This window comes from Aptenodytes forsteri, unplaced genomic scaffold (genome assembly GCF_000699145.1).
Source record: "Aptenodytes forsteri isolate BGI_AS27 unplaced genomic scaffold, ASM69914v1 Scaffold290, whole genome shotgun sequence".
Taxonomy (NCBI): Eukaryota; Metazoa; Chordata; class Aves; order Sphenisciformes; family Spheniscidae; genus Aptenodytes; species Aptenodytes forsteri.
The window spans coordinates 1,433,261-1,457,118 of record NW_008795244.1 but is presented as its reverse complement, the minus strand read 5'-3'; the positions used below and the strand labels follow the sequence as shown (position 1 = coordinate 1,457,118).

Below are 23,858 nucleotides of genomic sequence, written 5' to 3'. Positions count from 1 at the left end.
GACTACTGGGAATCTGAGTGAAACTTGAAATCTGACAATAGCAAATGTAAGGCTGATGCATAAGCAAAAATGAATCCTATTTGATATTAAAATGTTTTGGGTTTTAAGAACTCTGGTAGCAGAAACAATAGCTACTGAAACATTTAATATAGCATGGGCTTTAACAACTGCAACCCACAAAAGAGTATTACTCACCTGTGGTTCCTAGTTGCCATTTTCCAATAACTTTAGGTTTGGTCTAAAAATAGTTGCCTATCTTTGGTTGCAGCCTGCCAACAGACATTGGGGGGAAAAAAGCAAGGAACCACTTTCCCTCACCCTTCAGTTCACAATTAGCAAGTTACTAAATTACTATGCTTCAGTGCACCTTTTGTCAGTGACCCAGCCAACCAGTACTAATGGGTGCTGCCTCCACATCCAACCATTGCTTCCCTGTTCTCTGTAGAATTTAAAGAGGAAAAACTCCTGCAAGTTACCACTGTAAGAATGCCAGAGGCCACAGGCAGCTGATCCTAAATCAGGATTAAACTACTTCAGTAATGTAGTGACTGTGTTACATGACTTGCAGGGCCTCACCTCAAGAGGCAGGTGAGCTGATGCTCCATACTAATTAGCAAACCAACTTCAAAATTACTAAAATAAAGTTGTTGTTCTTCCGGCTCAGTGCTCTAACTGTGCGGCGTGGCATACATAGACCTGGGAGAGGAAGCTCTCGTACAGATTCAAGCAATGCGGGAGGAGGGCAGTGGCCTGTCTGTACCACCCCTGGAGGGGAGTACCCGAAAGGGTTACACACTGTTCCCTGAAGGAACTGGCAGCCACCTCCCACAGCACAGCTCTACAGGCTCAGCCAACGCACACTCTTAACCCTGAAAGGCAATAAACCAAAAATATGTAAGGTTATGTGCGCAATTAGCAAATGTGGTCTAAACCCACACGTTTCTCCAGTTTGTATTTGGGCTTGGGCAGCCGGAGGTACGCAGTTAACACACAACACAGACTTGGTTTGTTAGTAACATAAACTAGAAACAACGTAGTTTAATTACATGTAGCCCCTGACGTACCATCTTGAGCTCAATACCCTGACTTGGTCCTTCATTACAGCACGTGAACAACTTTCACAACAACAAGGTCTAAGGATCAAGGAGGTTTACTTTATTACTATAAATCCGTTTATGTTCTTGTACTTCACATATAAATATCTTGATGACAACAAAAAAGGCACATTCATGAAGACATCATGCACCTTGTCTTTGCTATTTTTATTTTATTACAAGAACTATCCCTCTCTCCCCACCAGAAATAAAAGCCTAGAACTGGTTGTATGACATATACCTCTCTGTATTGACAAAATACTCAAAACAGTTGGTAAAAATTTACATTTCTACAAATTCTAAAAATGACACTGCAGATCTAAATGGCAAGTTCCACTTTGCCTGGGGCAAAAGGACAGTTTAAAAAGAAGGTGGTTTGACTCACCAGATGCAAGAAGTTCAAGCACCACTTTTTAGTTTCATTCCAAAACTCACTAATTTAAACCGGTAAGTTTTTAGTTGACATTAACAGCCTACTTTATATGCAGAAAGCACTCTCTGCTTCCTGTTTCTGCTAGTCTTCCATTACCATCCTGAAGAGGTGAATGTTCATATTTCAATGAAAATACAAAAGATTTTTACAAATACATATTTTTTAAAAGTACTTGTCCCATAATACCTCTAGCTTCCCATTTAAGCCCATTCCCTACATTCCCCCAAAAAGTAAAATAATTCTTTCTTTAGTGTAACATACTTAACTAGAGCTAAAATGGCAGGCTTATCAGCTTTGTCACTGCACTTACAGTTTTTGAAGAGATGGAGTTGTTACGGTCTTTTTAAAATAGGTAGATGAAGAAAAATGTATACTCTAAATGAATGAGGTAAAGTTTCATACATTCAGTGGTGTAAATAAATACCAGCAGAGTTTTATAGGAACATGAGTATAAGTTTAAGGGTTTTATTATCAAAGTTTTGTAAAACAATTTCAGAAACTGTACATCAACATGGCACAGACTGTAGCCTACTTTTGCCTTTTTACCTGCACAAAAGTAAAAGCTCTTGAACTTCTGTAACTAAGAAAACAGCTTGCCTAACTACTTTGCATATAACATGGAATCACTGTGTGCATAAGATTACTACTGCAGTGACAGTAAACACAAATTTATTAGTTTATACAACTTGAGATCAAGTAAAAAGTACATTATCAAGTAGACTTGCTTTTAAAAGCATACAAAGGTCAATTTTAAAATGCACTACCTTTTTGCAATGTGTTTAGCTCATTAAACAAATAAAACGACCTGGATTATGAAAACTGCATGAATCAACCTTTAATCACTGGGCACCGATCAAGCAGAGATTTTCACTTCCCAAGGCTCAAGAAGAAAAGTTAAGAACCATTACAACTCGCCTGAGATGGATTTGAACTGACAGATTAAAAAAAGCCCTCAAAAAGGTTAGTGCATTTTAACTTTGTCAAAGCCAAACAAAACCCACTGGGAAAAACAAAACAAAACAAAACAACCCCAGCCACATGGCTTAAAAAAAACAAAACCAAAAAACTACCTATATCAGAATGCTTATTTTCAGATGTACTGTCAATTTTTTTTGTGTAGTCACACTTAAGACCCTTAAGTAGATCCACCGTATGTTGTAGGACTTTAGAACATTTAGGATGTTTCTGCCACAATCAACATGCAGTCAGTGCATTCCCTATACTGCTCTATTACTGCAATGAATCAAATTCTAGAAACACTATCATAAGTGAGCTGATTTACTAAAGGAGATCATACAACAAACAGTCCATGCCTGCTGTAGATGCATGCAGCTTTTTACTTTTGCTTGAAGCATCACCAAGTTAGTAAAAATTGCTTGGCTACGCAATCCCTTTCGGCCGTAACAAGAATGGTTACCTTTCTATAAAGCTTTTGATGTGAGTTAGTATCAGGAGATTTACAAACCATGTATAGCTTAGAGCTGTATACATCTAGATTTAGGATTAACAAGTACAGCATAAAAGAATCACACAGGAATGACACTGATGCACGTCTGCAGCTGCGTTCACTGCAAAGGCAAAATTCAGTCACTCATATCCATGTCCTCTTCATGATGATCATCCCCATTTACTTTGGATTCCCTTGCTGAATCTCCACTTCCTTTATCGGCAGCAGACTCCTTTACTTTAGGGGAGGAAGAATCTGCCATTTTCTTTTCTTCCTTTTTCTCCTTCTCGCTGTCATATCCTTGTTCTTCTTCGTCATAATCCCTTGTGACCTGCTTTGCCGAGATAAAAAAAAAAAGTAAAACTTGCTTTCAAAGCCCCTGTTGGTTTAAGGTTAACACTACAGTATAGGCAGTGCAGTTAAACAGGTTTTTAAACATACTTTCACATCTTTATCACTCTCGGATTTTCGTTCTCGATCCTTCTCTTTGTCTTTGCTTTTTTTTTTCTTGCTTGTTGACCGCTCCCTCTCATCTCTACTTCTCTCCTTGTCTTTATCCTTCTTTTTTTCCTTTTTATGTCTACAATGAAAAAGTATGTAGAAGAATGAAAACCACAATCACACCATTCCATAACTAGAACACAGACCACGTCCAGACTGCTACCCATAGTTCATTACAAATCTAACAGGAGAAATAGCAATGTGCAACTAAAACACACCATTCGCTTTCAGAAAATAACCAAACATCCGATTTCTTAGCTCTCAATCGAACACAACCACCACAAAGCGAAGTCTAAGAAATGCCCTGTTAGGAATAGCAACACTATAGCATTTTATGAAGGAGCGGCTCAAGTTCCCCATTTAGGGAGAGAGGATCACAAAATGCCCAGGCCCACCCAAAAGTCAGTTGACTCCTATTGTACAGAGCCAAACCGGACGGGAACTCTGGGTATTTCCTACTCCTCACCCGTGGAATACCTCACGTTTGGAGTTCTTGGGCACTAACAGAGAAGCTCTATGCTTAAAGCCGATTAAATTATGATAAAAGCCGTAGCAGGCAGCAGAGATGCACTCTCTCGCTCAAGAAGTCAACCTTTGGGCTAGGTATAAGGAACAAGCCAAACACACGCCATCTTCAAAACAACCCCCTGTAATCTTTGCTATAGCTCACATCTTGGGCATTTTCCACCCAGACACTTTTTTTTTTTTTTTTTTTAGCCAAGAGGCATACTGACCTTCTTGGAGATGGGGACCGGGACATTTTCCTTTTAGGAGACCTGGGTTTCTTAGGTGACCGTGTTCCACTCCTGCTTCTTCTACGTCGTCTTTCTCTGCAGGAAAGAGATCAATGCTTTTTTTTTTTTTTTTTTTTTTTTTTTTCCCTCTTTTTCCTCCAGGGAAAAAAAAAATTTTTTTTTTTTTTTTTTTTTTTTTTTAAAAGCTACAAATACATCTCTGGCTCCAAAACCAGCACTGCTCAAAAGGTAGTAAATATGTATAACTCAAAACGGATATTTACTATTAGCAGTACTGCAAAGCCCACACAGTTGCTGATCAGCAGAGTAAGTTGTTTCCTGCTCTACCTCCACCTTCATGAACAAGTTGCTAGCTTAGACTGTATTAGGGATACTGACTCTTTTTGCAAATAGGAATAAACCAGTTTGTTCTTGTTAATACTGCAAGTTAATTTTGGAAGTTTTCTAAAAAAGAATGGCAAGCATTTTGCATGTATTTATTCCATAAATCAGGACAGTGTTTAACAGTGACCTCAAAGCATCATACTCTCTTTGATATAGAGCAAGTAGAAACTATTCTAAGCCCAAACAATACCTCCAGAAAATTACAGTATCAGGGAAAAAAATAAAGCATCTTACAGACATAGGTAGAAGGAGTATACATGCATTTGTGCATGTACCCAATATATCCACAATAGAATCATCATCCTATTACATACAAGAATGTTCTTTCTATTAAAGTGGATAGAGCGTGCTGGAAATAGAGACCGAGGAAAACTTTCATGTGACTGTACCTGCTTGTGCTTCTTGATCGTCTAGTTGTGCTGTAGCTTTTGGGGGGAGTTTTAGAACGTTTCTTTTCTTTCTCTTCCTTCTTTTTATCCCTTTTAGTAAAATACAGATTTTAAGTTTAAGTCATTTTCAAACAATTCAAGTAGCATTCACTACTTTTGCTATGTAGGAAAACGAACGAAGACATGATAACTACATTGGATACCATATACTGTTTAGTATTTCTGGGGCCAGGCACATTATATTAATGGAAACAAAGATTACAATTATCTACAGCAAAATAAAAGAACAGCTCTTTTATAGCTTCTGTGTACGAGCAGCACAAAATCTGCAAGTCTAGATGCTCACATTTCCTGCTTTCCAAAGACAGCTACTGAGTGATTCAGCTAATGCCTGCTGCATCTGTTGACTCTTAGGAAAAGCATGTCACATGTTTTTATGTAACTAACTGCACACGCATAGGGCAAGTGTAATATAATTCTGTAAGACGTTACAAGAGACTGTGACTTTAAAAAGAGCCACTAGTTCATTCTGCCCTAGGTTTTTTGTTTGTTTGTGGTTTTGGTTGGTTTTTTTTTAATTAAGCACCAAAATTTAATAATTTAATTTCTAGCAAATAGAACAGGTTTACTGAAGCAATTACCTGGTTTTGGACGTGCTCCTAGACCTTCTGCTTCTCTCTCTGGAATGAGATCTTCTTCGCCTTGGACTTTTAGATCGCCTCCTGCTTCTTGATTTTGAATGGGACCTTCTCCTTGATCGACTTCTTGACCGTCTACCAGTAACACATTGTACATGGGAGTTAAGTATATGAAATTTTGATAGACCATTCAGAATCCATCTGCTCAGCGCTAACAGTATTGTAACGCATAATGATACAGAAAACAGAAAAAAGAATACAGAAAACAGGAAAGGAGTTGCTGAGTCCACTGAGTCCACCAAGGAAATGGAAAAAGGAAGTGCACAAATGCTAAATGTCAAAGAACAATGATGCTTCAATCAGCTTTCTTATTACTCTCCTTGTAAGAAAATATCAGTCCTATCGTAGAGGAAAACTGGTAAGTCATGTTGAAATGTGAAGAAGTTTTTAAAACACTAAACCAAATACAAGCCAATTACTCAATATGAAAATAGCAAAAAAGCACAAATGGGAAGGCCACAGTTAAAATGGCTTTGCACAGACCACTGGCATGCACTGTCTAATTGGAATTGACAAGCCAACAGCATAAATAAGCCATATGTCTTTCTGTTTGGGTAGGACAATATTACGATCTCTAGTCAGGATATCTGAACAGACCTGATCTCCAAGTAACTCATAACCTAGAAAACACTGGAAAAACTTTTGTCCCAGATACTTCCACTAAGCTGAATTTGCTGCACATACTAGAAACAAACAGCCCAACAGGTAAACATTTATGTACATAAATAACAATGCTCAAGAGAAGTCTCCTAGTACTTGGTTTTAAGACAAACTGTAATTACCACACGAGCACACTGGAAAAAGACTGAAGAAAGAACAGAGATTTAAGGAACTATTCTAAAATGGACAGCCTACAACAGCTTAGGTGTTCATAGCAGTGAGGGCTGTGTAAAACCAAGGCTCTGTGCTAAGGTGTTTCTTATCTGATACAAGAAACAACTTATTGTTAAATAAAATCAGAGTCCAAACACTGCTAGGACTAGGGGTCCTGAAGTTCCTTCTGCAGTAGTTTAAGGTATTTTTGAGGTATTTTTTGCTATCATCTCTCTCCCGCCCTTTCTACAGAACCAGAGGTAGGCCTCCATCTCACGCTACAGTCTAGCTAAATCACAGCCTCAGCTTTCTTCAGACCATTTGCATTCTTCCATTTGTCAGCCTCCACAAGTGAAGCGTCACTTCCAAGAAGTATTTTTGAAAGAATTGTTTCAGCTATGTGTTTGGGTTTTTTTAAAGCAAATAAGCTAACTACCTGTGTCTAGATGAAGAAGGTGTCCTCCTCCTCCTTGAGCGTGACCTTGACCTCGAATGCCTTCGTTTTTCATCTTTTTTGTCTGGTGTTAAAAAGGAAAAGCATAGTAAAAACCCCAATGTTATTTTAGTATTCAAAAGATTTTATATTGGAAAGGAAGTTGAGCTTCACACTACAGATATAAATAAGATAAAGAAAACATAAGGAATATTTTGACATTTGAAATTTAGGCTTATCTATCCTTTTCCTCAAAAGATGACACAAACAATGAACACGTGACAAAGACATGTATGTGACATAAAACCAACAAAGTTTTATGCAAAACTAAGAAATCAAAATTCAGAAAATGTTTAATTTAAGTCAGTTAAAAGATGACAGCTGCAGGGCAATGGAAAGTCTTGTTAAAATCTCAGAATCTGCCATTTTGTGAAGGGCTAAACAATCTCTCAAATTATTGTTTTGAATTTCCCACAAAAAGCCTCAAGCAAAACTTGAGCGCATTTTTCTGGTATAATAAAAGAACAGGAGCTCTATCCTTTCCTGAAAATGATCAGGAGGCTGCAAACTGTATTTTCAGTGTTCCAAGTTACTGCTTCTCAGATTTGGTGGATCTGACATTTGTGGACGAACTGCTGCACCTTGTCCTAAAATAAAATCTACTGAAATAAGCTACAAAAAAAAGAATTATTTACAGACTAAGGAATTAAAAGAAAGGAAATCATCCCCAAGAACAAACATCACTAGGATGTCAAGTGGTTAAGCCACTTGCTGTTTCCAGTGAAAACTCAGAGATGGCAGTATGAACTTCAATCAGGGGAAGCTCAAGCATTTTGCCATCTTCGTATCAAGTGAATTTTGGGAAAAACAACAGATGATTAATTCCCTGCATTGTTCTGCAGGACACACGAATCGTTCACACTGTAGGACAACTAAAAACCTGTCAACTATAAATTAAGTCACTACAGAACATGAAAGCATTAAGCCAACATTTTGCAGACCGTTAGCTTTTATCATATACCATGTCAAAACTCCATCTTGAATTGAATGAGGTATTCTACGATTTAAAATTACCTGGCTCTATAGCAGCAGAAATTAATGACTGTGCTTCTCGTACTCTTTTCATAGCTTCTTCTATTTCTTTACTGGAGGTATCTGATTTCAGACTTGGTGAAACAAGACCTGCAGCTACATGGTTCAACCTGGTAAACAAAAAAGAATTTTAGAAATTCAGTATTGATGAATCCAAGAAATACATGCCTCCATTGTCAGTTTGCAGCCTATTCAAAGTGACTGATCTAAGTGAATCGGAATCTGCCTGCGTTTTGTCACTGTTCAGATAACAGAGTAGTAAGTCTAAGATGTGATGGGATATGTGTGCTGAAAACAGTGGCACAAGATACTAGCACATACGGCTCTTAGAATTCCAGTAAACTGTAAATAGCAGGAAAGTTTGTATTGTCTTGCACAGATATGTTTCTAATGACACTTTTCAGAACATTTTTGTACAACACAATTTCAATTCTCATCACCTGAAAAGAGCAACTCCACAGGAAACAGTATATTACACAGTAGGAAGTCAGTTTCCATTTTTATAAGCCATACTGAGAAGCCTACAAACAGTGATGAGATTTAAAGTTCAGAAGATGTGTTCTACAAGGTGGCTTTGAAGCCAACCAGGTATACCCAATATACCTGACTGATGTTTATCTAATCCATTATCTTGGGTAACTATTTTGTTCAATCAGTTATGCATTCCCTGCTTACAGAAATGTCAATTTAAAATAGAGAATAATATGCCAGAACAGTATTAAAACCAAAGATAGATCACATAGCTAGCTTTATCCCCTGGTATAGATCAGATGGCTCTGACAATTTAAAAACACTGGAACAGCCAAACAGGGATAGAAGTAGTCTATTTAGCTAATACAACAGCAGGGCAAGCATACGTTGATATGCCTTCCCAAAGCTGAGAGTTGAAAGAATTCTCCCCAAAGCTTCCTGCAATTTGCAGTACAAGGGCTTTCTGAGGCAGATGTGGTTTCTTTGCATTTAGAACACTTTTCATCTACTAATCTAATAGCTTTTTTTCAATGGCATATGTTTTTATCATCCTATTGCAATGCTATCAATAGCTTAACAGCACATTAATACATTAAGTGCTGCAATCCTTCCCTACTTCTTTGTCCCCATGCCATACTATTTTGAATAAAATTATCCTTTTTCTGAATACTGAAATGAAAATCAGCAAATACTTGTGCTTACTGTTATTTGCACCCTTTTTCTACCAAGTAATAAGACATGCTGTCTTTTGTTATCTTCCAACAGCTGTAACATACATAGACTCTTTTATTATTGTCTTTTACAACAGTTGCTGGTCTCAGCTCATTCTCAACCATAGCCCTTTCATTTCAACCTTGCAGGACATAAGGTGCTAGCCGCACCTTTACATTACAGACACAGAAGTGACAAAAATGACATACGAAAACCAGAATTTCTGTCTCTAGCAAAATGAAATCCCAGAGATTAATTGGTGGTGTTCTGTAGATGAAAGGCTGAATAATCTTAATTTCTTCCCCTTTTTTCTCTCTAGCACGCAAAAGAGGGTCTGCACAAGGTCCCCAAGACACTAGTTTTCTCCAACCTTAATTAGATCCAGCAGGACAAAGATTGGATACTGAATCACAACAGATATTCCCAAGATCAAGTGTATTGCAATACAAATATTTGTAAACACTGATGCTTACTTTGGATCCACTGTGCTCATAAGTTTTAGTAGTTGATCTGCTGCAAGAGACTGTGAGGGGGGGGAAAAAAAAAAGTTAAAACCACATTGGAAGATGTGTATGCTTAAGAAGATTATCTTCCTTGAATGTACCCAATGGCTAAAGCAAACAGGCTCTACAGATGAAAAAATCAAAACAAAACACACCCCAAACAAGTTACAGACGAAAAGGCATATTGGTCTGTTTTAAAACTTGTGGATGGTGGTGAGGGTGTAAACATCACATTTCAGTGGTGCTTAGGTACTTTTTTTCCCCATAGCGGCCAAACATAGGCCCCTTCCTGGACAGAATCGAAGCACTTTAGAATAAAAATACACTTTTGGTTTTTACAGGTTATTTCTCTGTTACTTCAAGAAAATAGAGATCTCATTAGAGAACTAAGTTGCCTGTCCATGGGTAGTCCTCAATGTCAATTTATGAACAATAAGCAAAAGCTTCTTTACTCTAAAAATTCCACAAAAAAAAAAAAAAAATCTATTTCACAGCTCTTAGGAAAATCCAGGTATTATTACAATTGGTCACTTCCTGTACCAGTGGTGTATTAACAATAAAATATTTAGTCCCCACTAATTTTCTTTATACAGAGGGAGCCATGTGCTGAACCCAAACAGTTTGTTACAATCAGCTGGCTTAACGGACAAAGGAAACAATCCATCATACCAAATTTATATTTTTCTATGATGCATTTAGAATACTTTTTTTTTTCATTTCTTATTTCATTATCACCATTATTTGTTTGTTACTACATATGGCATGCATAAAGAGAATGCTAAATAATGGATTTCTTAGCAAAGCATTAAATTATTACTACTTGTATCTGTAAAATGTTCTCTGTACAGTATTTGGTTCTTATATCTTAAATATTAACTCAATATTCAACTCACTATTACTTAGTACTTAAGAGTCTTTTTTTATTCAGTTTTAAAAAGACTACAGTATAACAAAGTCTCCTCAGTATTTTCCACACCTACAAAATTAAAAAGTCAAGCAATTTTTTGTTTTACTGTAAGTACAAGACAGGTTCATACCTTGATAATGACACATATTTGAAATATTTCATTATTAGTCCCAAATTATTTTTTAGGTTCTTCCGGCATTTAATTCGATACTCCTACAGATACTATTTAATCCAAACAGGTGCTCAGAAAAATCTATCACTGGATTTTACAGACAGTGGCTGTTAAATTGATATAAATCAAAATTACTTTTAAAACAGAAAAGAGGGTAGCAAAAGAAAAGTGTTCATATATAAACCTGCTATGCCAAGAAACAAAGACTGCATTCTGTAACAATTCCAAGAAGTTTAAAGAACCAGCAGCCTGTGCAGACTACACTGAGCCAAGCCTTTAATAAAAAGTAATATTTTGTAACACTTCTTCAAACCTAAGTATAGTATTTCCAGAACTTCAGCTTGTTATTTAATATACTGGTGAACACTAAGAGCATCACGTATGCTAGTCAAACTAAGTATGTGCTAGGGACAATAAAGAAAATTTTAGAATGTGTGACATACCTGAGAGTTTAAGTTTGCTCCAGGAAGCCCAAGAGCAGCTAGGGCAGGATCAAGAGCAGGAGCTCCTAAAGCAGCTAAAGGAACAGCACCAATCTGTAACAAAGACAGCAATTAGACAAAGCCATATGCAATTGATAAAAAGCTGTTAGATCAAGATTCCCAAGCATTAGACACGTGGAAACTTGAACTGGGTTTTACTTAGGCTTCTAGCCACAGGAAACAGTATACTGAGGTCAGTGAGAGTATTTCAGTTTTCCTTATTCAGGTATTCCAAAGCTTAGTATATGAAAGATTTTTTTCCTATAAATATTCTAAAATGAAATTCCATTTCCTCTGCATCCCAAAGGGGGAGGGGGGTGGGGGAAGTAAAAAAGTAAAGCATTCCACTACCTTCAAGAAATAGTTTACAATTAAATTCTTTTCCAGTGTTAAAATGAAAATCCATTATAAGTTTCTGAGCCAACTACTGCATATCTAAATCAATTTAGGATTGAAATTAACATGTTTTGTGTTAAAAGACAATATAATATTATTACATCTCTGCAAATTTCTCAGATTTGGTTAAAACTGGCAAACGGGTTGAAAAGCTACTGGAAGAATAAGTAGGATGACTGTATAGGTCTGAATTCCTTAAATTAATCTAGAAGCCTCAAAAAAGAACCTTGTTTTTTGGCCATTTAAAGTGAGATGATCAAAACATACACTGAAACAAAACAACACACTGTGCTAAAAGCCACGTGATCTTATGTTAATCAAACACTGTGCTGTTGCTATGAGGTCTTGCTCTCCCTTCCTTCCTTCTCACTGCCTCCTTTCTGACTGCTCTGGCACTTGAGACTCATTTGTCAAGCAATTCAACCCACTGAGCCATCAGAGAACTTATTTTTGTGCTGTCTGCATCAAGCTAACACAATAGTTCACAAAAAGATCTGATGAGCTCCAGAGCCAGCATAAAAGCAGCAGCAAGAGCATGTCAGAACCTTCCACTTTTTGACAATGAGTTTTTCAGTTAGCTGATCTCTTAAAACTGTATAGACTTCTTCCTGCAGTCTCAAAAGAAAAAGCCACATTCCCACACACTGATTTCGTGAACATAAACTACAGCTCTAATTCGTTTTTACTGAGTTAGATGCCCAACTCCCAATAAGCCAAAAGGAGCTACATAACAAGCTTTCAAGATGGGTTTGAAAAAAATGACCATCCACCACAATTTTCCATAAAATGGATGTGTTAAATAAATTCTACCATTAAGTGGACTGGAGTAGGCTGGGATTCAGAGTGACAGAACTAAAATTAAGGTGGTTCACCACCAGTTTCAGGAATTTATATACATACAATTTTTGGTGAAAGAAATCTTTAAGACGGTATTTGTTTCTTCCATCCCTTTCCTCGAGTTTCAAAGTTAAACATTAGACTTTTCCCTCTACATATGGTTAAAGAGACCTTCTGAATAACTCAATGGCAAGTATATCTTTCATGCAATCAGAAATCTAACAGAAGCTACACAAAGAAGAGCTAAGCACAAGCTGAAGAAGCAGATTTGAGAACTGCAGAATTAATGAAGCTTTATTCTTATTAATTTGCCTCTTGTACTTTGATTCTCTGTTCTCTAATAAGATATGTGCTTTGACTGAAACTTTTTCCACAATGTATTAATTCTTACTGTTCATCTTCCACAAGAATTCTTGTGTATTTAGATAATGAGCAAATACAGGCTACAATTTTTTCCCCTAAATTGGAGTATTAACAGAAGCTATCTCCACAGCATGTCAACTCCTTGAACTTCACGAATTTAAAATCTACGAGATCTCTACTGCTTGTCAGATCTGTCTGTAAGTGTACAATGGATAAAAGAGGGATGAGAGAGAGAGAGAGAGAGAAACACAGGGCCCCTGAGATACCAGAAGCATCATACTTGGGAAATACAAGTATCCCATCTAGCAACTTATCATCGTTTTGCAACAATTCATATCAGATAGCTGTAACAATCCATCAAGGTATATAAACTAAAACATTCTAGGAATCAGCATTAGCACATCAGTCTATTTGTCCTGAAAAAAAACAACAGAAAGCAAGTTAGAATCTAACAGAATACATCTAACCGTTTCCCTTTACTTCAGTCTAACTGGAAAGCCTACCTGAGAAAGTGGGTTGGGAGTAGGCAGGAGTCCACCTCCAGGCAGCAGACCTGCCACAGCATTAGCTGGTGCCAAGAGAGACAAAGCCTTAGTCTCATCAGGAATAACTCCTGCAGAGAAATAGCCTTGCATTAGAATGCATTCCATTTCAAAGGCAGAAAATACACAAATACACCCAGAAAATGTCTCCCTGATACACCACCTGAGTTTGTTGAAAGTACTTATGTTGGCTAAAATACAAAGCTTGATGTCTATTAATATTTATCATTAATTTTTTTGTCAGAATGAAACTTCAATGTGTGAAAATTTGACTGTTCCTTTTTCTCTACAAATGGTTAAGTTTCTAGAGCAAAAAAATAGCACAATACACACTACTTTTTTGTTAACACTGCCAAGATTTCATCACCTGTACTCGATTTTTAAGTCATGAACCAAACGTAAGCAAGCACAGTCGGTTCTCCAGGGGTGTGCTCTCAACTTTCAAAAGCTGTTTTATGAACAACGACTCGTGTCGGCTGCTTCACTATAAAGCACACAGAAAAATCAAGATACACAAGACAAAAAAAGTTTGATTTAGGGGTTAATAATATGGTACAGTTCACTATGTTTTCTTTTACACCTACCATATAAATTTTGTAAAACTTAAGAGAAGGTATGGAAATATTTTTTGCTGAATCAAGCGTAGGGCTTTTGCTGACTTGTCAAATGAAAATGAAAGTCTCTGCAGATCTTCAAATACACGCTGTGTATGTGTGTCTGTGGCTGGATGGGTGCATACATACAGTATATTGTGGCACATTCCTTACCTGTGCAGTAAAATGCATTTGTTCCAATATGTGCCATGCTTATTGTACCAAGAATGCTGCTACATACTGCCATTTCAGAAGAAACTTCTGGCCCAAAATCTTGCAGCCAACTAAGACAAGTGTCTTATTTTACTGCCTGCTCTGCACATATAATTTTAAGGGTCCTACTATGGAACAAGTAATTATGTAAGTATTTTTATTCTATCCAACAGCAAAAGCCCTATACAGATGGATTAATTTGTTAATGTGCCCAAGCCCCCAAAATGAGAGTTCAATAAAACAATTTTACTATATATTTGCAAATACCAGTAGTGTTTCTGTAATACATATTAAGAAACTGCATCTCATCATAAAACATACAATATGTACAGGGCACTTAAGAGAAACTGGATAAGCTGCAGAAGAAAACTGTTGGGTGGTATTTTCAGCAGGGCCTGGTATATAGTTCAGGCTGAACCAGGGAAAAGAACTGTAAAACACAACAACAAAAAAGAAAAACCACTGTTAAATAAAGGTAATGGTTCCTTCCACCTATACTGAGAAGTGCCGATAATATAAACAAATGTATAATACACAGCACTGTTATCTTGCTTGTGTCATTGAGCTGTCATCAATTTAGATACCAAAAGTTATGGAGGGAGAGGGGGGAAAAAGGTCATTTAGATAAAGGGCATTAATGCATAAATATATTAACATACCTACAGAGAGATTATGGGGTAATTTTGCATGCAAAATTATGTCTCAGAGGATATTTATAAATTATATCTAAACATTTCAAATTAGTGCAACTACAACATTTCTGGCATCTAAATACAAATCCTCAGACTTATCTTGAGACACCTCATAGAAGATCTGCATCCATTAAAAAAAATCATGCATCTGATCCTCTAATTTTTTTTAAAAAAGTATTTAGAAATAAATAAACTACAATTTTAAAAAAAAAGCAATGAGGCCCCTCACCAGTTAATTTTCATGCTTCAAGAGTTTTTTTTACTGCTGCTTTGTTAGAACCATGAAATACTGCATGAATGTGTAGAAATGAAAGAAAAAGAAACAGACAAAAGAAACAAACATTAACCAAAGAACCTAAATACCCCCCCCAGCCATCTTTAATCTTAGAGTTCCTTCCAAATCTAGGAATATCACAGTGAAAATTACAAATACTAAACCTTACCGTAGACTTTGTGTATAGTTCTATAACACAAAGCAACAGCCAACACCAAAATGTCTGTGTATGCTAAAACTGGAGTGCGCTTGTGATATAGGGGATAATTATTGCACTAAACAGATAATAAACATTTACTTTAGTGACAGGCAATATTAATACAGAATTATCACAATAGAAAATAAAAGATAAAAGGGCCCAGTTCAGCACAGTAGTTAAGCATACGCCTGGCTTTAAGCACATGAGCAATTTCACCACAGTTTTAAGAATCTTGCTGTATCGTGCTTAAATAGCTTGTTGAATTGGGACCCTGGCAGTATGCATTTGCAGGAAAAACTATACTCCAGTACAGGGACAAAAGCATATGATTACAAAACCTGGGGGCGTAACTTAATTGGCTGAACATATCTCTTGTGATACGCCACACCATTATGCCAAAAACATCAACATTCTGAACCGCTAGAACACCACAAGAAACAGCCCATGAAGAACTCCTTGATTTAAACAGGCCCATTAAAATGTTCTACTTTATTAATTTTATTTTCTTTACACAATCTGAACCAAAACTACTGGGCAGATTTCTCAATGTGCCAGATTTATCCACCATCAAGCACAATGGACAAAGTCAGACCGACAAAGAGAAAAATGTTTTTATCCTTATTGGAAAAGTTAAACACTAACATTCTTCACCATGGGCCTTGGAGAATATTTCAGTACTAAGTCAGATGGACTGTTGCTATATCATGCTTTAATACAAAGACGAGGACAAGATGCCTTTCAACTATGCTATTATACCTAAACTAGTGAAAGCAGAAGCAGTAAATCAAGGGCAATTTCAGAACGTGTTCTGTACTCTCAAAAAGCAGCGTGTCTCAATCAAAGGTCACACTGCAGATTCCTCCATTCCAGAAATTAAGTTTTCATATCTTGTAAGTTTAAGGAATACAAAGATAAGACAGCTCCCCAGGCCTCAAAAGACAGCCTACAGCATTACAATGTCTTGATTATAGGTCTGAACCCAGGCCATGTACCAAATTTATTACTGTAGTATGACTTAATCTGCAGAGATTTTATTTAATTCAAGCAATCTGGGAAAATCCATTATTTCAGAAGTAAATCAAGAAATAGTACAATGGAAATCAATTACTTCTAAAGCAAGTCTAGAAGAGTTTAATAAGACTTCTGTAAGAAGAGGTGTCTTCTCAGCACTTTGTTTTTAAGGTAAGTTCCAAAAACCCTGCTCATTGCCTTTCAAATTACTGTAACACCCTAAAATGTAAAAATAAAAAGAAGAAGAGAAAATGTAGTTAACAAGTGGTTACACCAGGAAAACACTTGGGGACTTGAGTGCTTGCTGGCCTTTAGTTAATGTCTAGAATCCCCTGTAGCTGCAGAGGACCCACTGTTTTTCAGTCATCTGGAAGGGCTTTGCATTTGCCTTCTCCACTACAAAAATCACACACACAAATAACAGAGAGAAGAGTTTATTATTTAGTGAAATTCTATAAAATATATCAAGGATGAACAAGAAAACTTGGAATAAAAAACTAGTACCAGTGCCCATTTGGCACCTCTTGGAAGATCTCACTTTCAAATTAAACCATAATTATTCAAACCCTTGGTATACTGGACTTCACAATGAGAGTGAGTGCCTTTTCAGGGAAGTTCCCAACTAAATGCAGCGGCAGCATATCTCAAAGAAATGTTAATCTACTCTCCCATGCACTCTCAGGGAGGGAGAAACCATTCTCGTGAAGAGATTTATGCCTACGTGAAAGTGGCAAACACTTAATTATTAAGGCAAAATTTCCTTAAAATGTTGACCTGTTTGCATAAGTCTATTTAGGAAAATGTCTCATTGAGACTGATAAAGAGCAAAATTTGCAAATAATTCTGCCTAAAACGTTAATATTCTAAACTTAAAGACACACAAAATCAGTAAGAGGTAAACTTTCCACTTTCATTTAGTGTCAATAGTTTAATCCATGGGCCAATGGCAATATACCAAGGGTTTCAAAATGTTAATCTCTTATATGTTTGACATTTTACTAATCCTCATTTTTGTGAACTATACTGGAATAAAATGCCATCATACGGTGGCTTCATAGGCCATTAAACGATTCACAAACCTTCTGCATATGGTACGACTATCAACGCTCTGTCAACGAATACAGTGTTTGTCAGATGCTGGGCCACAACTGCCGAGTCAGGATCATGGAACTTTACAAAACAGACACGCGATGAAACAGGCAAAGGAGAATCACTGAAAAAGAAAGAAATAAATTACTTAGATGGAAGCAACTCTGACAGTATGAAACTTGTAACTTCTATTGTATCTCCACTTCCACCAAACTAGGAAGTCATACGGGGCTATGAGGTACTTTACGCAAGAACACAATTTCAGGTTTTGTATCAAACATCATTTTGCATGACCACAGATACGAAATTACATTGAATGAAGCGAATTCACTGTAAAATTGCAAAATTGCTTTATTGCCTCATTTGCAATGAATTCTATTATGCACAATGTATCTATGACCAGTCACCTAAATGCAAATTAACTTTCATGACCTGTCTGTGAGAAGGGAAGGAGACAAAGAAAAACTTTGCTCAAGAAAGATAATAAGTTACCTACTACGTATACCACATAAGTTAACAAAACCAGTAGTTTTACGCTCTCTGCTTTAGGCCCCAAATTACTTATTAAGGTAAATTATGAAACGAAGAGGGTAATGATTAAAAGACCACTATGATTTTACTTATCAACACAATTTCATAAAAGCTTCTATACCAAACTTCATCATGATGCTTCTCACACATACAGAAACTGCCAAGCTCATTCTGAAGGGATGTACACTGCTAAACATGTGTCTATCATTCAGCAGTAACAGAACTAAACACAAAGAAATTCAAGAAGCTCAGGTAGGCAACACTACAGTTGAAATCTCACTAATGGGTGAAGAGTTCCTAAACAACCCATCAGTAAACATAGACCTCTTTCCAAGATAGGTCTGTACCTAATCCACAGCTCAAAATGGGTTTCTGTCAGCAAAGCTGTATAAAAAATCCCAGACATGGAAAATCCAAGAGAATGCAGAAGTTTTGAGTCACTTGAAAAGAACAGAAGTACCTACTTCCTACAACAATAGGAAAGAATTGTAGGCCATACAACTGTTCCCCCCTCCCCTTCCCTGAAACAAAACAAAACCAAACCCCCAAAAAGCAGAGGCAGAATGAACCCAATAAAGGTTCAGAATGGGTTCCAAAAGTCCATATATCCTGAAAATGGTGCAGATTTTGCTTTAATCAGACATATGAACTAAAAGACAGCAAGAAAAATTGTTATGCAGACACAACTGTGCAGCAGATGAGTTAAAAGCTGCCTCTTGAAGGTGCAGGGCAGGTACTGAGAGTAGTAGCAAGTCCTAAAACCCTAGTTCCTAAACAAGGCCAGGGTACATGTGCTGTTCGGTTCTGCCCTCAAATATCAGAGGTACAAATTAGCCTAAAGAGGTAGCTCTGAAAAATATTCACTAACTCTTCATGACAAAGATCTACCTTTACTAACTAGATTCCCAGAAACAATTATAAGACTAGCTCTTCAAAATATATCCCACTGCCAAAACAATTTTATCTGGGTTGAAGAATTTTGATCAAGTTTTTACGCACTGATAGCGCAGAGAGAGTTGTCAGAATTCAGGAGAAAGAAGAATGACTTCAACATCAACAAGAAAGACATCCAAGATCTATTTTTGTTAGTGCAAATGCCAAAAAATATCTAACCTTCACCACCACTGAGCATAGGCTCAGCCCAACGTGCAATTTACACAAACTCAAGAACTGCCCTAAACATCTATCAGATCGCACTTCAATGTACTTTAAATTTAACCTGATGTTAAAAACTAGATTGGAGCCAGTATATTGCAGCTTTTAAGGTATTATAATTAGAAACATCCACTTCATCCAACATCTTGCAGATTTAATAAACTGGAAAGTAACATTGTAGCAATAAATGGCACAGATAGAAAATTGAAACTATTAGCTCTTTTGTATCTATGAATACACAGTAGCTTGCCAAAATGGTGCCTTTTTCTTAACCATTTGCATAAAAACATAAAAACCAAAGAAGCATTAGGAAACAGTGTTTAACAAAATCACAATAGTAAAATTTTAAAGTAAATCCAAGAGTTATGGCATACCTGAATGGTATACTAATCTAAGTTCTAAAAAAACTGAACAATTTATTACATAAATGCAGTATAATATTTTCAAACATTGTTAAAATGTCTGTGATAACATGGGAACATGAAACAAACTAGATACTGTTTATATACATGAGTACCACTGTGTACTAAACTGTAGAGCTAGCTGAACCTACAAAAACAACTGAAAATACATAAGGCTATGCTTATGCAGCCTGACATTTAATATTTCATTTTTAAAAATGTATTTCCAGTCACACTAAAATTCAAGCTGTGGCTGAGCGAAATTCATCAAGAACAGAACGTTCTCAACAGTTACCAAAAAAAGGCCATCATTATTCTAATCCACCAGAGATCGAAAAATGTAGTAATTCTTTCTCAGACATCGTGCCAATGAATGCTGAGACACACGACGATTTACTGTGGTTGATGTCTGAACAATGTACCCATTCTGAAGTACAGTAGATTCGGAAATACAGCAGATACAGGGAAATCCAACCTTCGTATCATAACCTCTAACTACTCGCTCCACCGAAGTTCCCTCATATTGCAACCAGCATCTTAAATATTAAATCTGATTTTTTTAAAGGATATTTCTACCACTTACATAAACATTATTACTGATATTATTACTGATGTAAAATCAAGCTAGAATCAGGCTGGAGTGAATAGATTGTTCATGCAAGAGATGTTCTTCAACATTATCATGTTCATTGGGTGGGAAGAAACAGAGTTTAAAAAAAAAAAAAACCCACAACTAAAAAAACCCAAACAAACAAAACCCCCAAAAACGAACCAACCCACGTGCTTCACGTGGAAACAGAAGTTGTCATCCTTTTCTTAGCAAACCAACTACCAGTGGCAATTGCAAGTAATGCCGGTATTCTGATATTGAGTTCTTGTGTAACTTTCAGCAGCAGTTATTAGACAAGGCAAAAGATCTTGCCAATTACTATGCCATCCAACATACAGAATTATTATTAAGTATGCTCCTAATTTTATCAAGCTTTAACTCTGTAGACTGTATTTTCCATCAGATGTGCTTTTTTGTTGGTAAAATTCTCTGTCCGTAAAAATTTGACTGGATCATTCATATCTAAAGAGCAAGACCAGAGACCACATTGGTTTTTCTATCAAACACCAGTGGCATAAGACCTTTTATGTCCAAGTTTCAGAGCAGAAACTTAAGTTTTGATGGAAAGGCAGTTTTCATACGCTAAACAGAATATGCTGAAATCAGCTTTTTTATATATGTGTGTGTGTGTGCGCATATACACACACACACACAAGCAAGGAACGCAAAAGAAAGGAACGCAAAAGAAAGGAACGCAAAAGAAAGGAACGCAAAAGAAAGGAACGCAAAAGAAAGGAACGCAAAAGAAAGGAACGCAAAAGAAAGGAACGCAAAAGAAAGGAACGCAAAAGAAAGGAACGCAAAAGAAAGGAACGCAAAAGAAAAAGCACTCTCAGAAATCCACTTTCAGTTTTGCCTACCATGGAGGATGAAGCTATATGGAATACACTAAAGACAAGAACCAGGCAATGGAGTTGAGGAAAAGCAGAAAAAGGAGGCAAGAAAGGGTTTAGGGAAGAAAAATGGAAGAAGTCACAGAGCCGGTTGTAGATTAAAGATGTAATACGAAGCTGAGGTATACATAAAACGTGTAACAGCTGATTAAATAAACTGGATAAGGAGATGGATGAGGGGAGAGAAAGAGAAACAAACGCAGGGAAGCTCAGGAAGTTGTATCTGATCTGGAAGCCTGGGAGAATAAGGAACTTCTACAGGGGACAGCAGAATCAGAGTGACTGACAGAAAGATCAAATAAGGAGGTAGAGCAACGGAAATGGGACTGGTTACTCAGAAATACTGTATGCAAGAAAGAATCCCGGTATAATCTGGGACATAAAGAGATTCAGATTATGGAGAGAATTTACAGATTATAATTTATATCCTGTACCCTCCAAAAAATGGATGAACACCATGGACAGGGAAAGGAGAAGGCACAGAAAAGGTTTTAGAAGAAACAGATAAAAGAACCTGCCACTATTAGAAAATACACCCCTCTTTGGCATGAAATGAAATCGGAGACTCTAAAGCATCCTGAGATCAGATCCCTGAGCACCTCAGCTGAGACCCGCAGTGGGTCTAGAGGTGCCAGAGCCCTTAGCATCTCTGTATGGACAGCAACACAAAGGAAATGACACAAAACCTCCTTAAAATAGTAGTTAAAAATTAACCCAGTCCAAAAAAGTGCCTGGTCTAGTATCAACTGCACAACCTTTATATACAGTTTTCAAAAATGCTGTTTTTCCCACCAAGACATACATTCGAGAATGAAGATATATGATAATGTTCACTTCAACAGCTATTCAGTATTTTCTACATCGTCTGCACAAGGCCTATTTAGTTACACTATATTTCCTGTTCCGTATTAACTTCTTCAGTGGCTTTTCTATAGTTATAACTTTTTCATAAATACTAAGAAATCTCCACAATATTCCTACAAGATGAATAAGTATCATCCTACTCTTTCATTTAGGGCTTTGAAATACAAAAGAAATTTAGGCCAAATGTTTTAAGTAATTTTTGGTCATCCAATTTGAGATACCTGGCACCTGGGTTACTGGAGTTATTTGCATCTTGTTGCCTTTTCTCCCTCGGCACGTAGCCTTCACCAACGCAGCTGTAAAGGCAGTCAACTCAGCATTTTTCTATACCAACAAAATGACCCAGCTGAAGTGACAAGAACACCAGTGCCAGAACAAAGGAGGCAGAAGTCAGCAGTCAAATGCAGGAGCCCGGCCTTTTTGCAGAAACAAACCTACGCCAGGATATGAACCAGTAAGTATGCCCTAAAGACTCGCATCTACTAGTATCAAACATTACAGACACAAGGGTACAACACAGATCTCCCTGCAGCCATGTCTTCTCTTCCCATAGCCCAGCTCCACAACATATCCACCACAGACTTCTCTCCAGCGCACAACCCCAAGACAGATCCAATGCTTGTACTGAGTAGGGTCCTGTGGGGCCAGTATTTCACCACACATTTGTGCAAAGAAGCCAAATTAAGAATGTATAATATACATATATATATAATGTATACAGTCTGGAGTATGGTAAAAGGAGAGTTGCTGGGCTGGGCTTTGGATTTTGGGATCTTTTGTAGAGCACCTCGTTCTGATACCACAAAAGTAATCTTTTAACAGATTAGTTAATATGTATCTAAAACTACAAAGTTTCAGAAACAGAATTCACCTATAACAACCTTCCACAAAAATTGGACAAAATATTAAAATACAGAGCAGCACATCAAATAACTGCATCTGTTTAAATGTGAGTTACTTTGCTGGCTGCCAAGCATTAATGGTTCTGCCATTTAAGTATAGTTATCCCAGCTATTAACAACGCAACTCTCACGTCTGGAACTGTCCCTCAATTTCAGTGACATACACATTCCATTTCCTTCTACGCTTGAATTTCCAACATGAAATTGCCAAAATCCAACCCAAAGTAAGAAACTGCAAGAACACAAGAAATACTGTTTCTGAATTTGCACAGATAACCAGCTAGCAGGATGGGGGAATTTTCCTGTTTTTTCGCTAGCAGGGATTGAAGACTGAATGGTGAAAAAAAGAATGCTTTGTGATAGCATTTTTTTCTAAAATAAAAAAATCCAAGTAGTCTTGGGTATTAAAAATAATTGACTGTGTTCTTGTTTGATTTTTCTCCAATCAAACAATCCTCATTCATCATGGCAAAAAGAAACCTTTTTACTTACATAATACATATGCAAAAGATCAACATATAATGACACTAGGTTCTGTAAAACAAATCAAACTGACATGGCCAAAATCAATGTTATGGCCTAACTAACATAATAAATGTGTATTATTTGTATGTTAGTGATTACCTGCCCATTTTGCACAGAATTCTTTGCAAGGAACACATAATTATATCAAAATTTTAGTTTTATGGCCAATCATCCATAAACTGCCTACAGTTCTGGAGGTTAACCAGACAGCAGAGGTCAGCTCGACAGCCCTGGAATAAAGAGCCCCTAGAGAAAAATGTGCATTTGACAGGAGGAATCCTGCGTGTTACGAACTGCATGCCGTGAACTACTGTCTTTTCCCCACATATGCGCGTAACATAATTACGTGAATAATTACAATCGTAATAAGCACGTAAACTCTTACAGCAACTCTATCGGAGAAGAAAGAAGGCTGCAAAGGCATAGAAAGCAGCTCGCTCCGACCCGACTCACTGAGATGCCCCCGAGCACAGCCCCACGGAG

At 37.0% G+C, this 23,858-nt stretch overlaps 1 protein-coding gene across 1 annotated transcript in view; it reads right to left on the bottom strand.

Moving 5' to 3' along the window:
• Positions 1-1,975: 1,975 nt before the first annotated feature.
• Positions 1,976-23,858, bottom strand: part of SRSF11 (serine and arginine rich splicing factor 11) — a 25,514-nt gene continuing 3,631 nt past the window's right edge. Inside the window, exons 4-14 of the mRNA XM_019471912.1 lie at positions 17,485-17,618; positions 13,385-13,494; positions 11,247-11,339; positions 9,695-9,744; positions 8,022-8,149; positions 6,951-7,032; positions 5,645-5,776; positions 5,004-5,093; positions 4,210-4,305; positions 3,416-3,554; positions 1,976-3,305 (exon numbers count right to left, since the gene is read on the bottom strand). Of these exons, the coding sequence (XP_019327457.1) occupies positions 3,111-3,305; positions 3,416-3,554; positions 4,210-4,305; positions 5,004-5,093; positions 5,645-5,776; positions 6,951-7,032; positions 8,022-8,149; positions 9,695-9,744; positions 11,247-11,339; positions 13,385-13,494; positions 17,485-17,618 (1,249 nt within the window). The 3' untranslated portion in view covers positions 1,976-3,110. The remainder of the gene's footprint in view (positions 3,306-3,415; positions 3,555-4,209; positions 4,306-5,003; positions 5,094-5,644; positions 5,777-6,950; positions 7,033-8,021; positions 8,150-9,694; positions 9,745-11,246; positions 11,340-13,384; positions 13,495-17,484; positions 17,619-23,858) is intronic.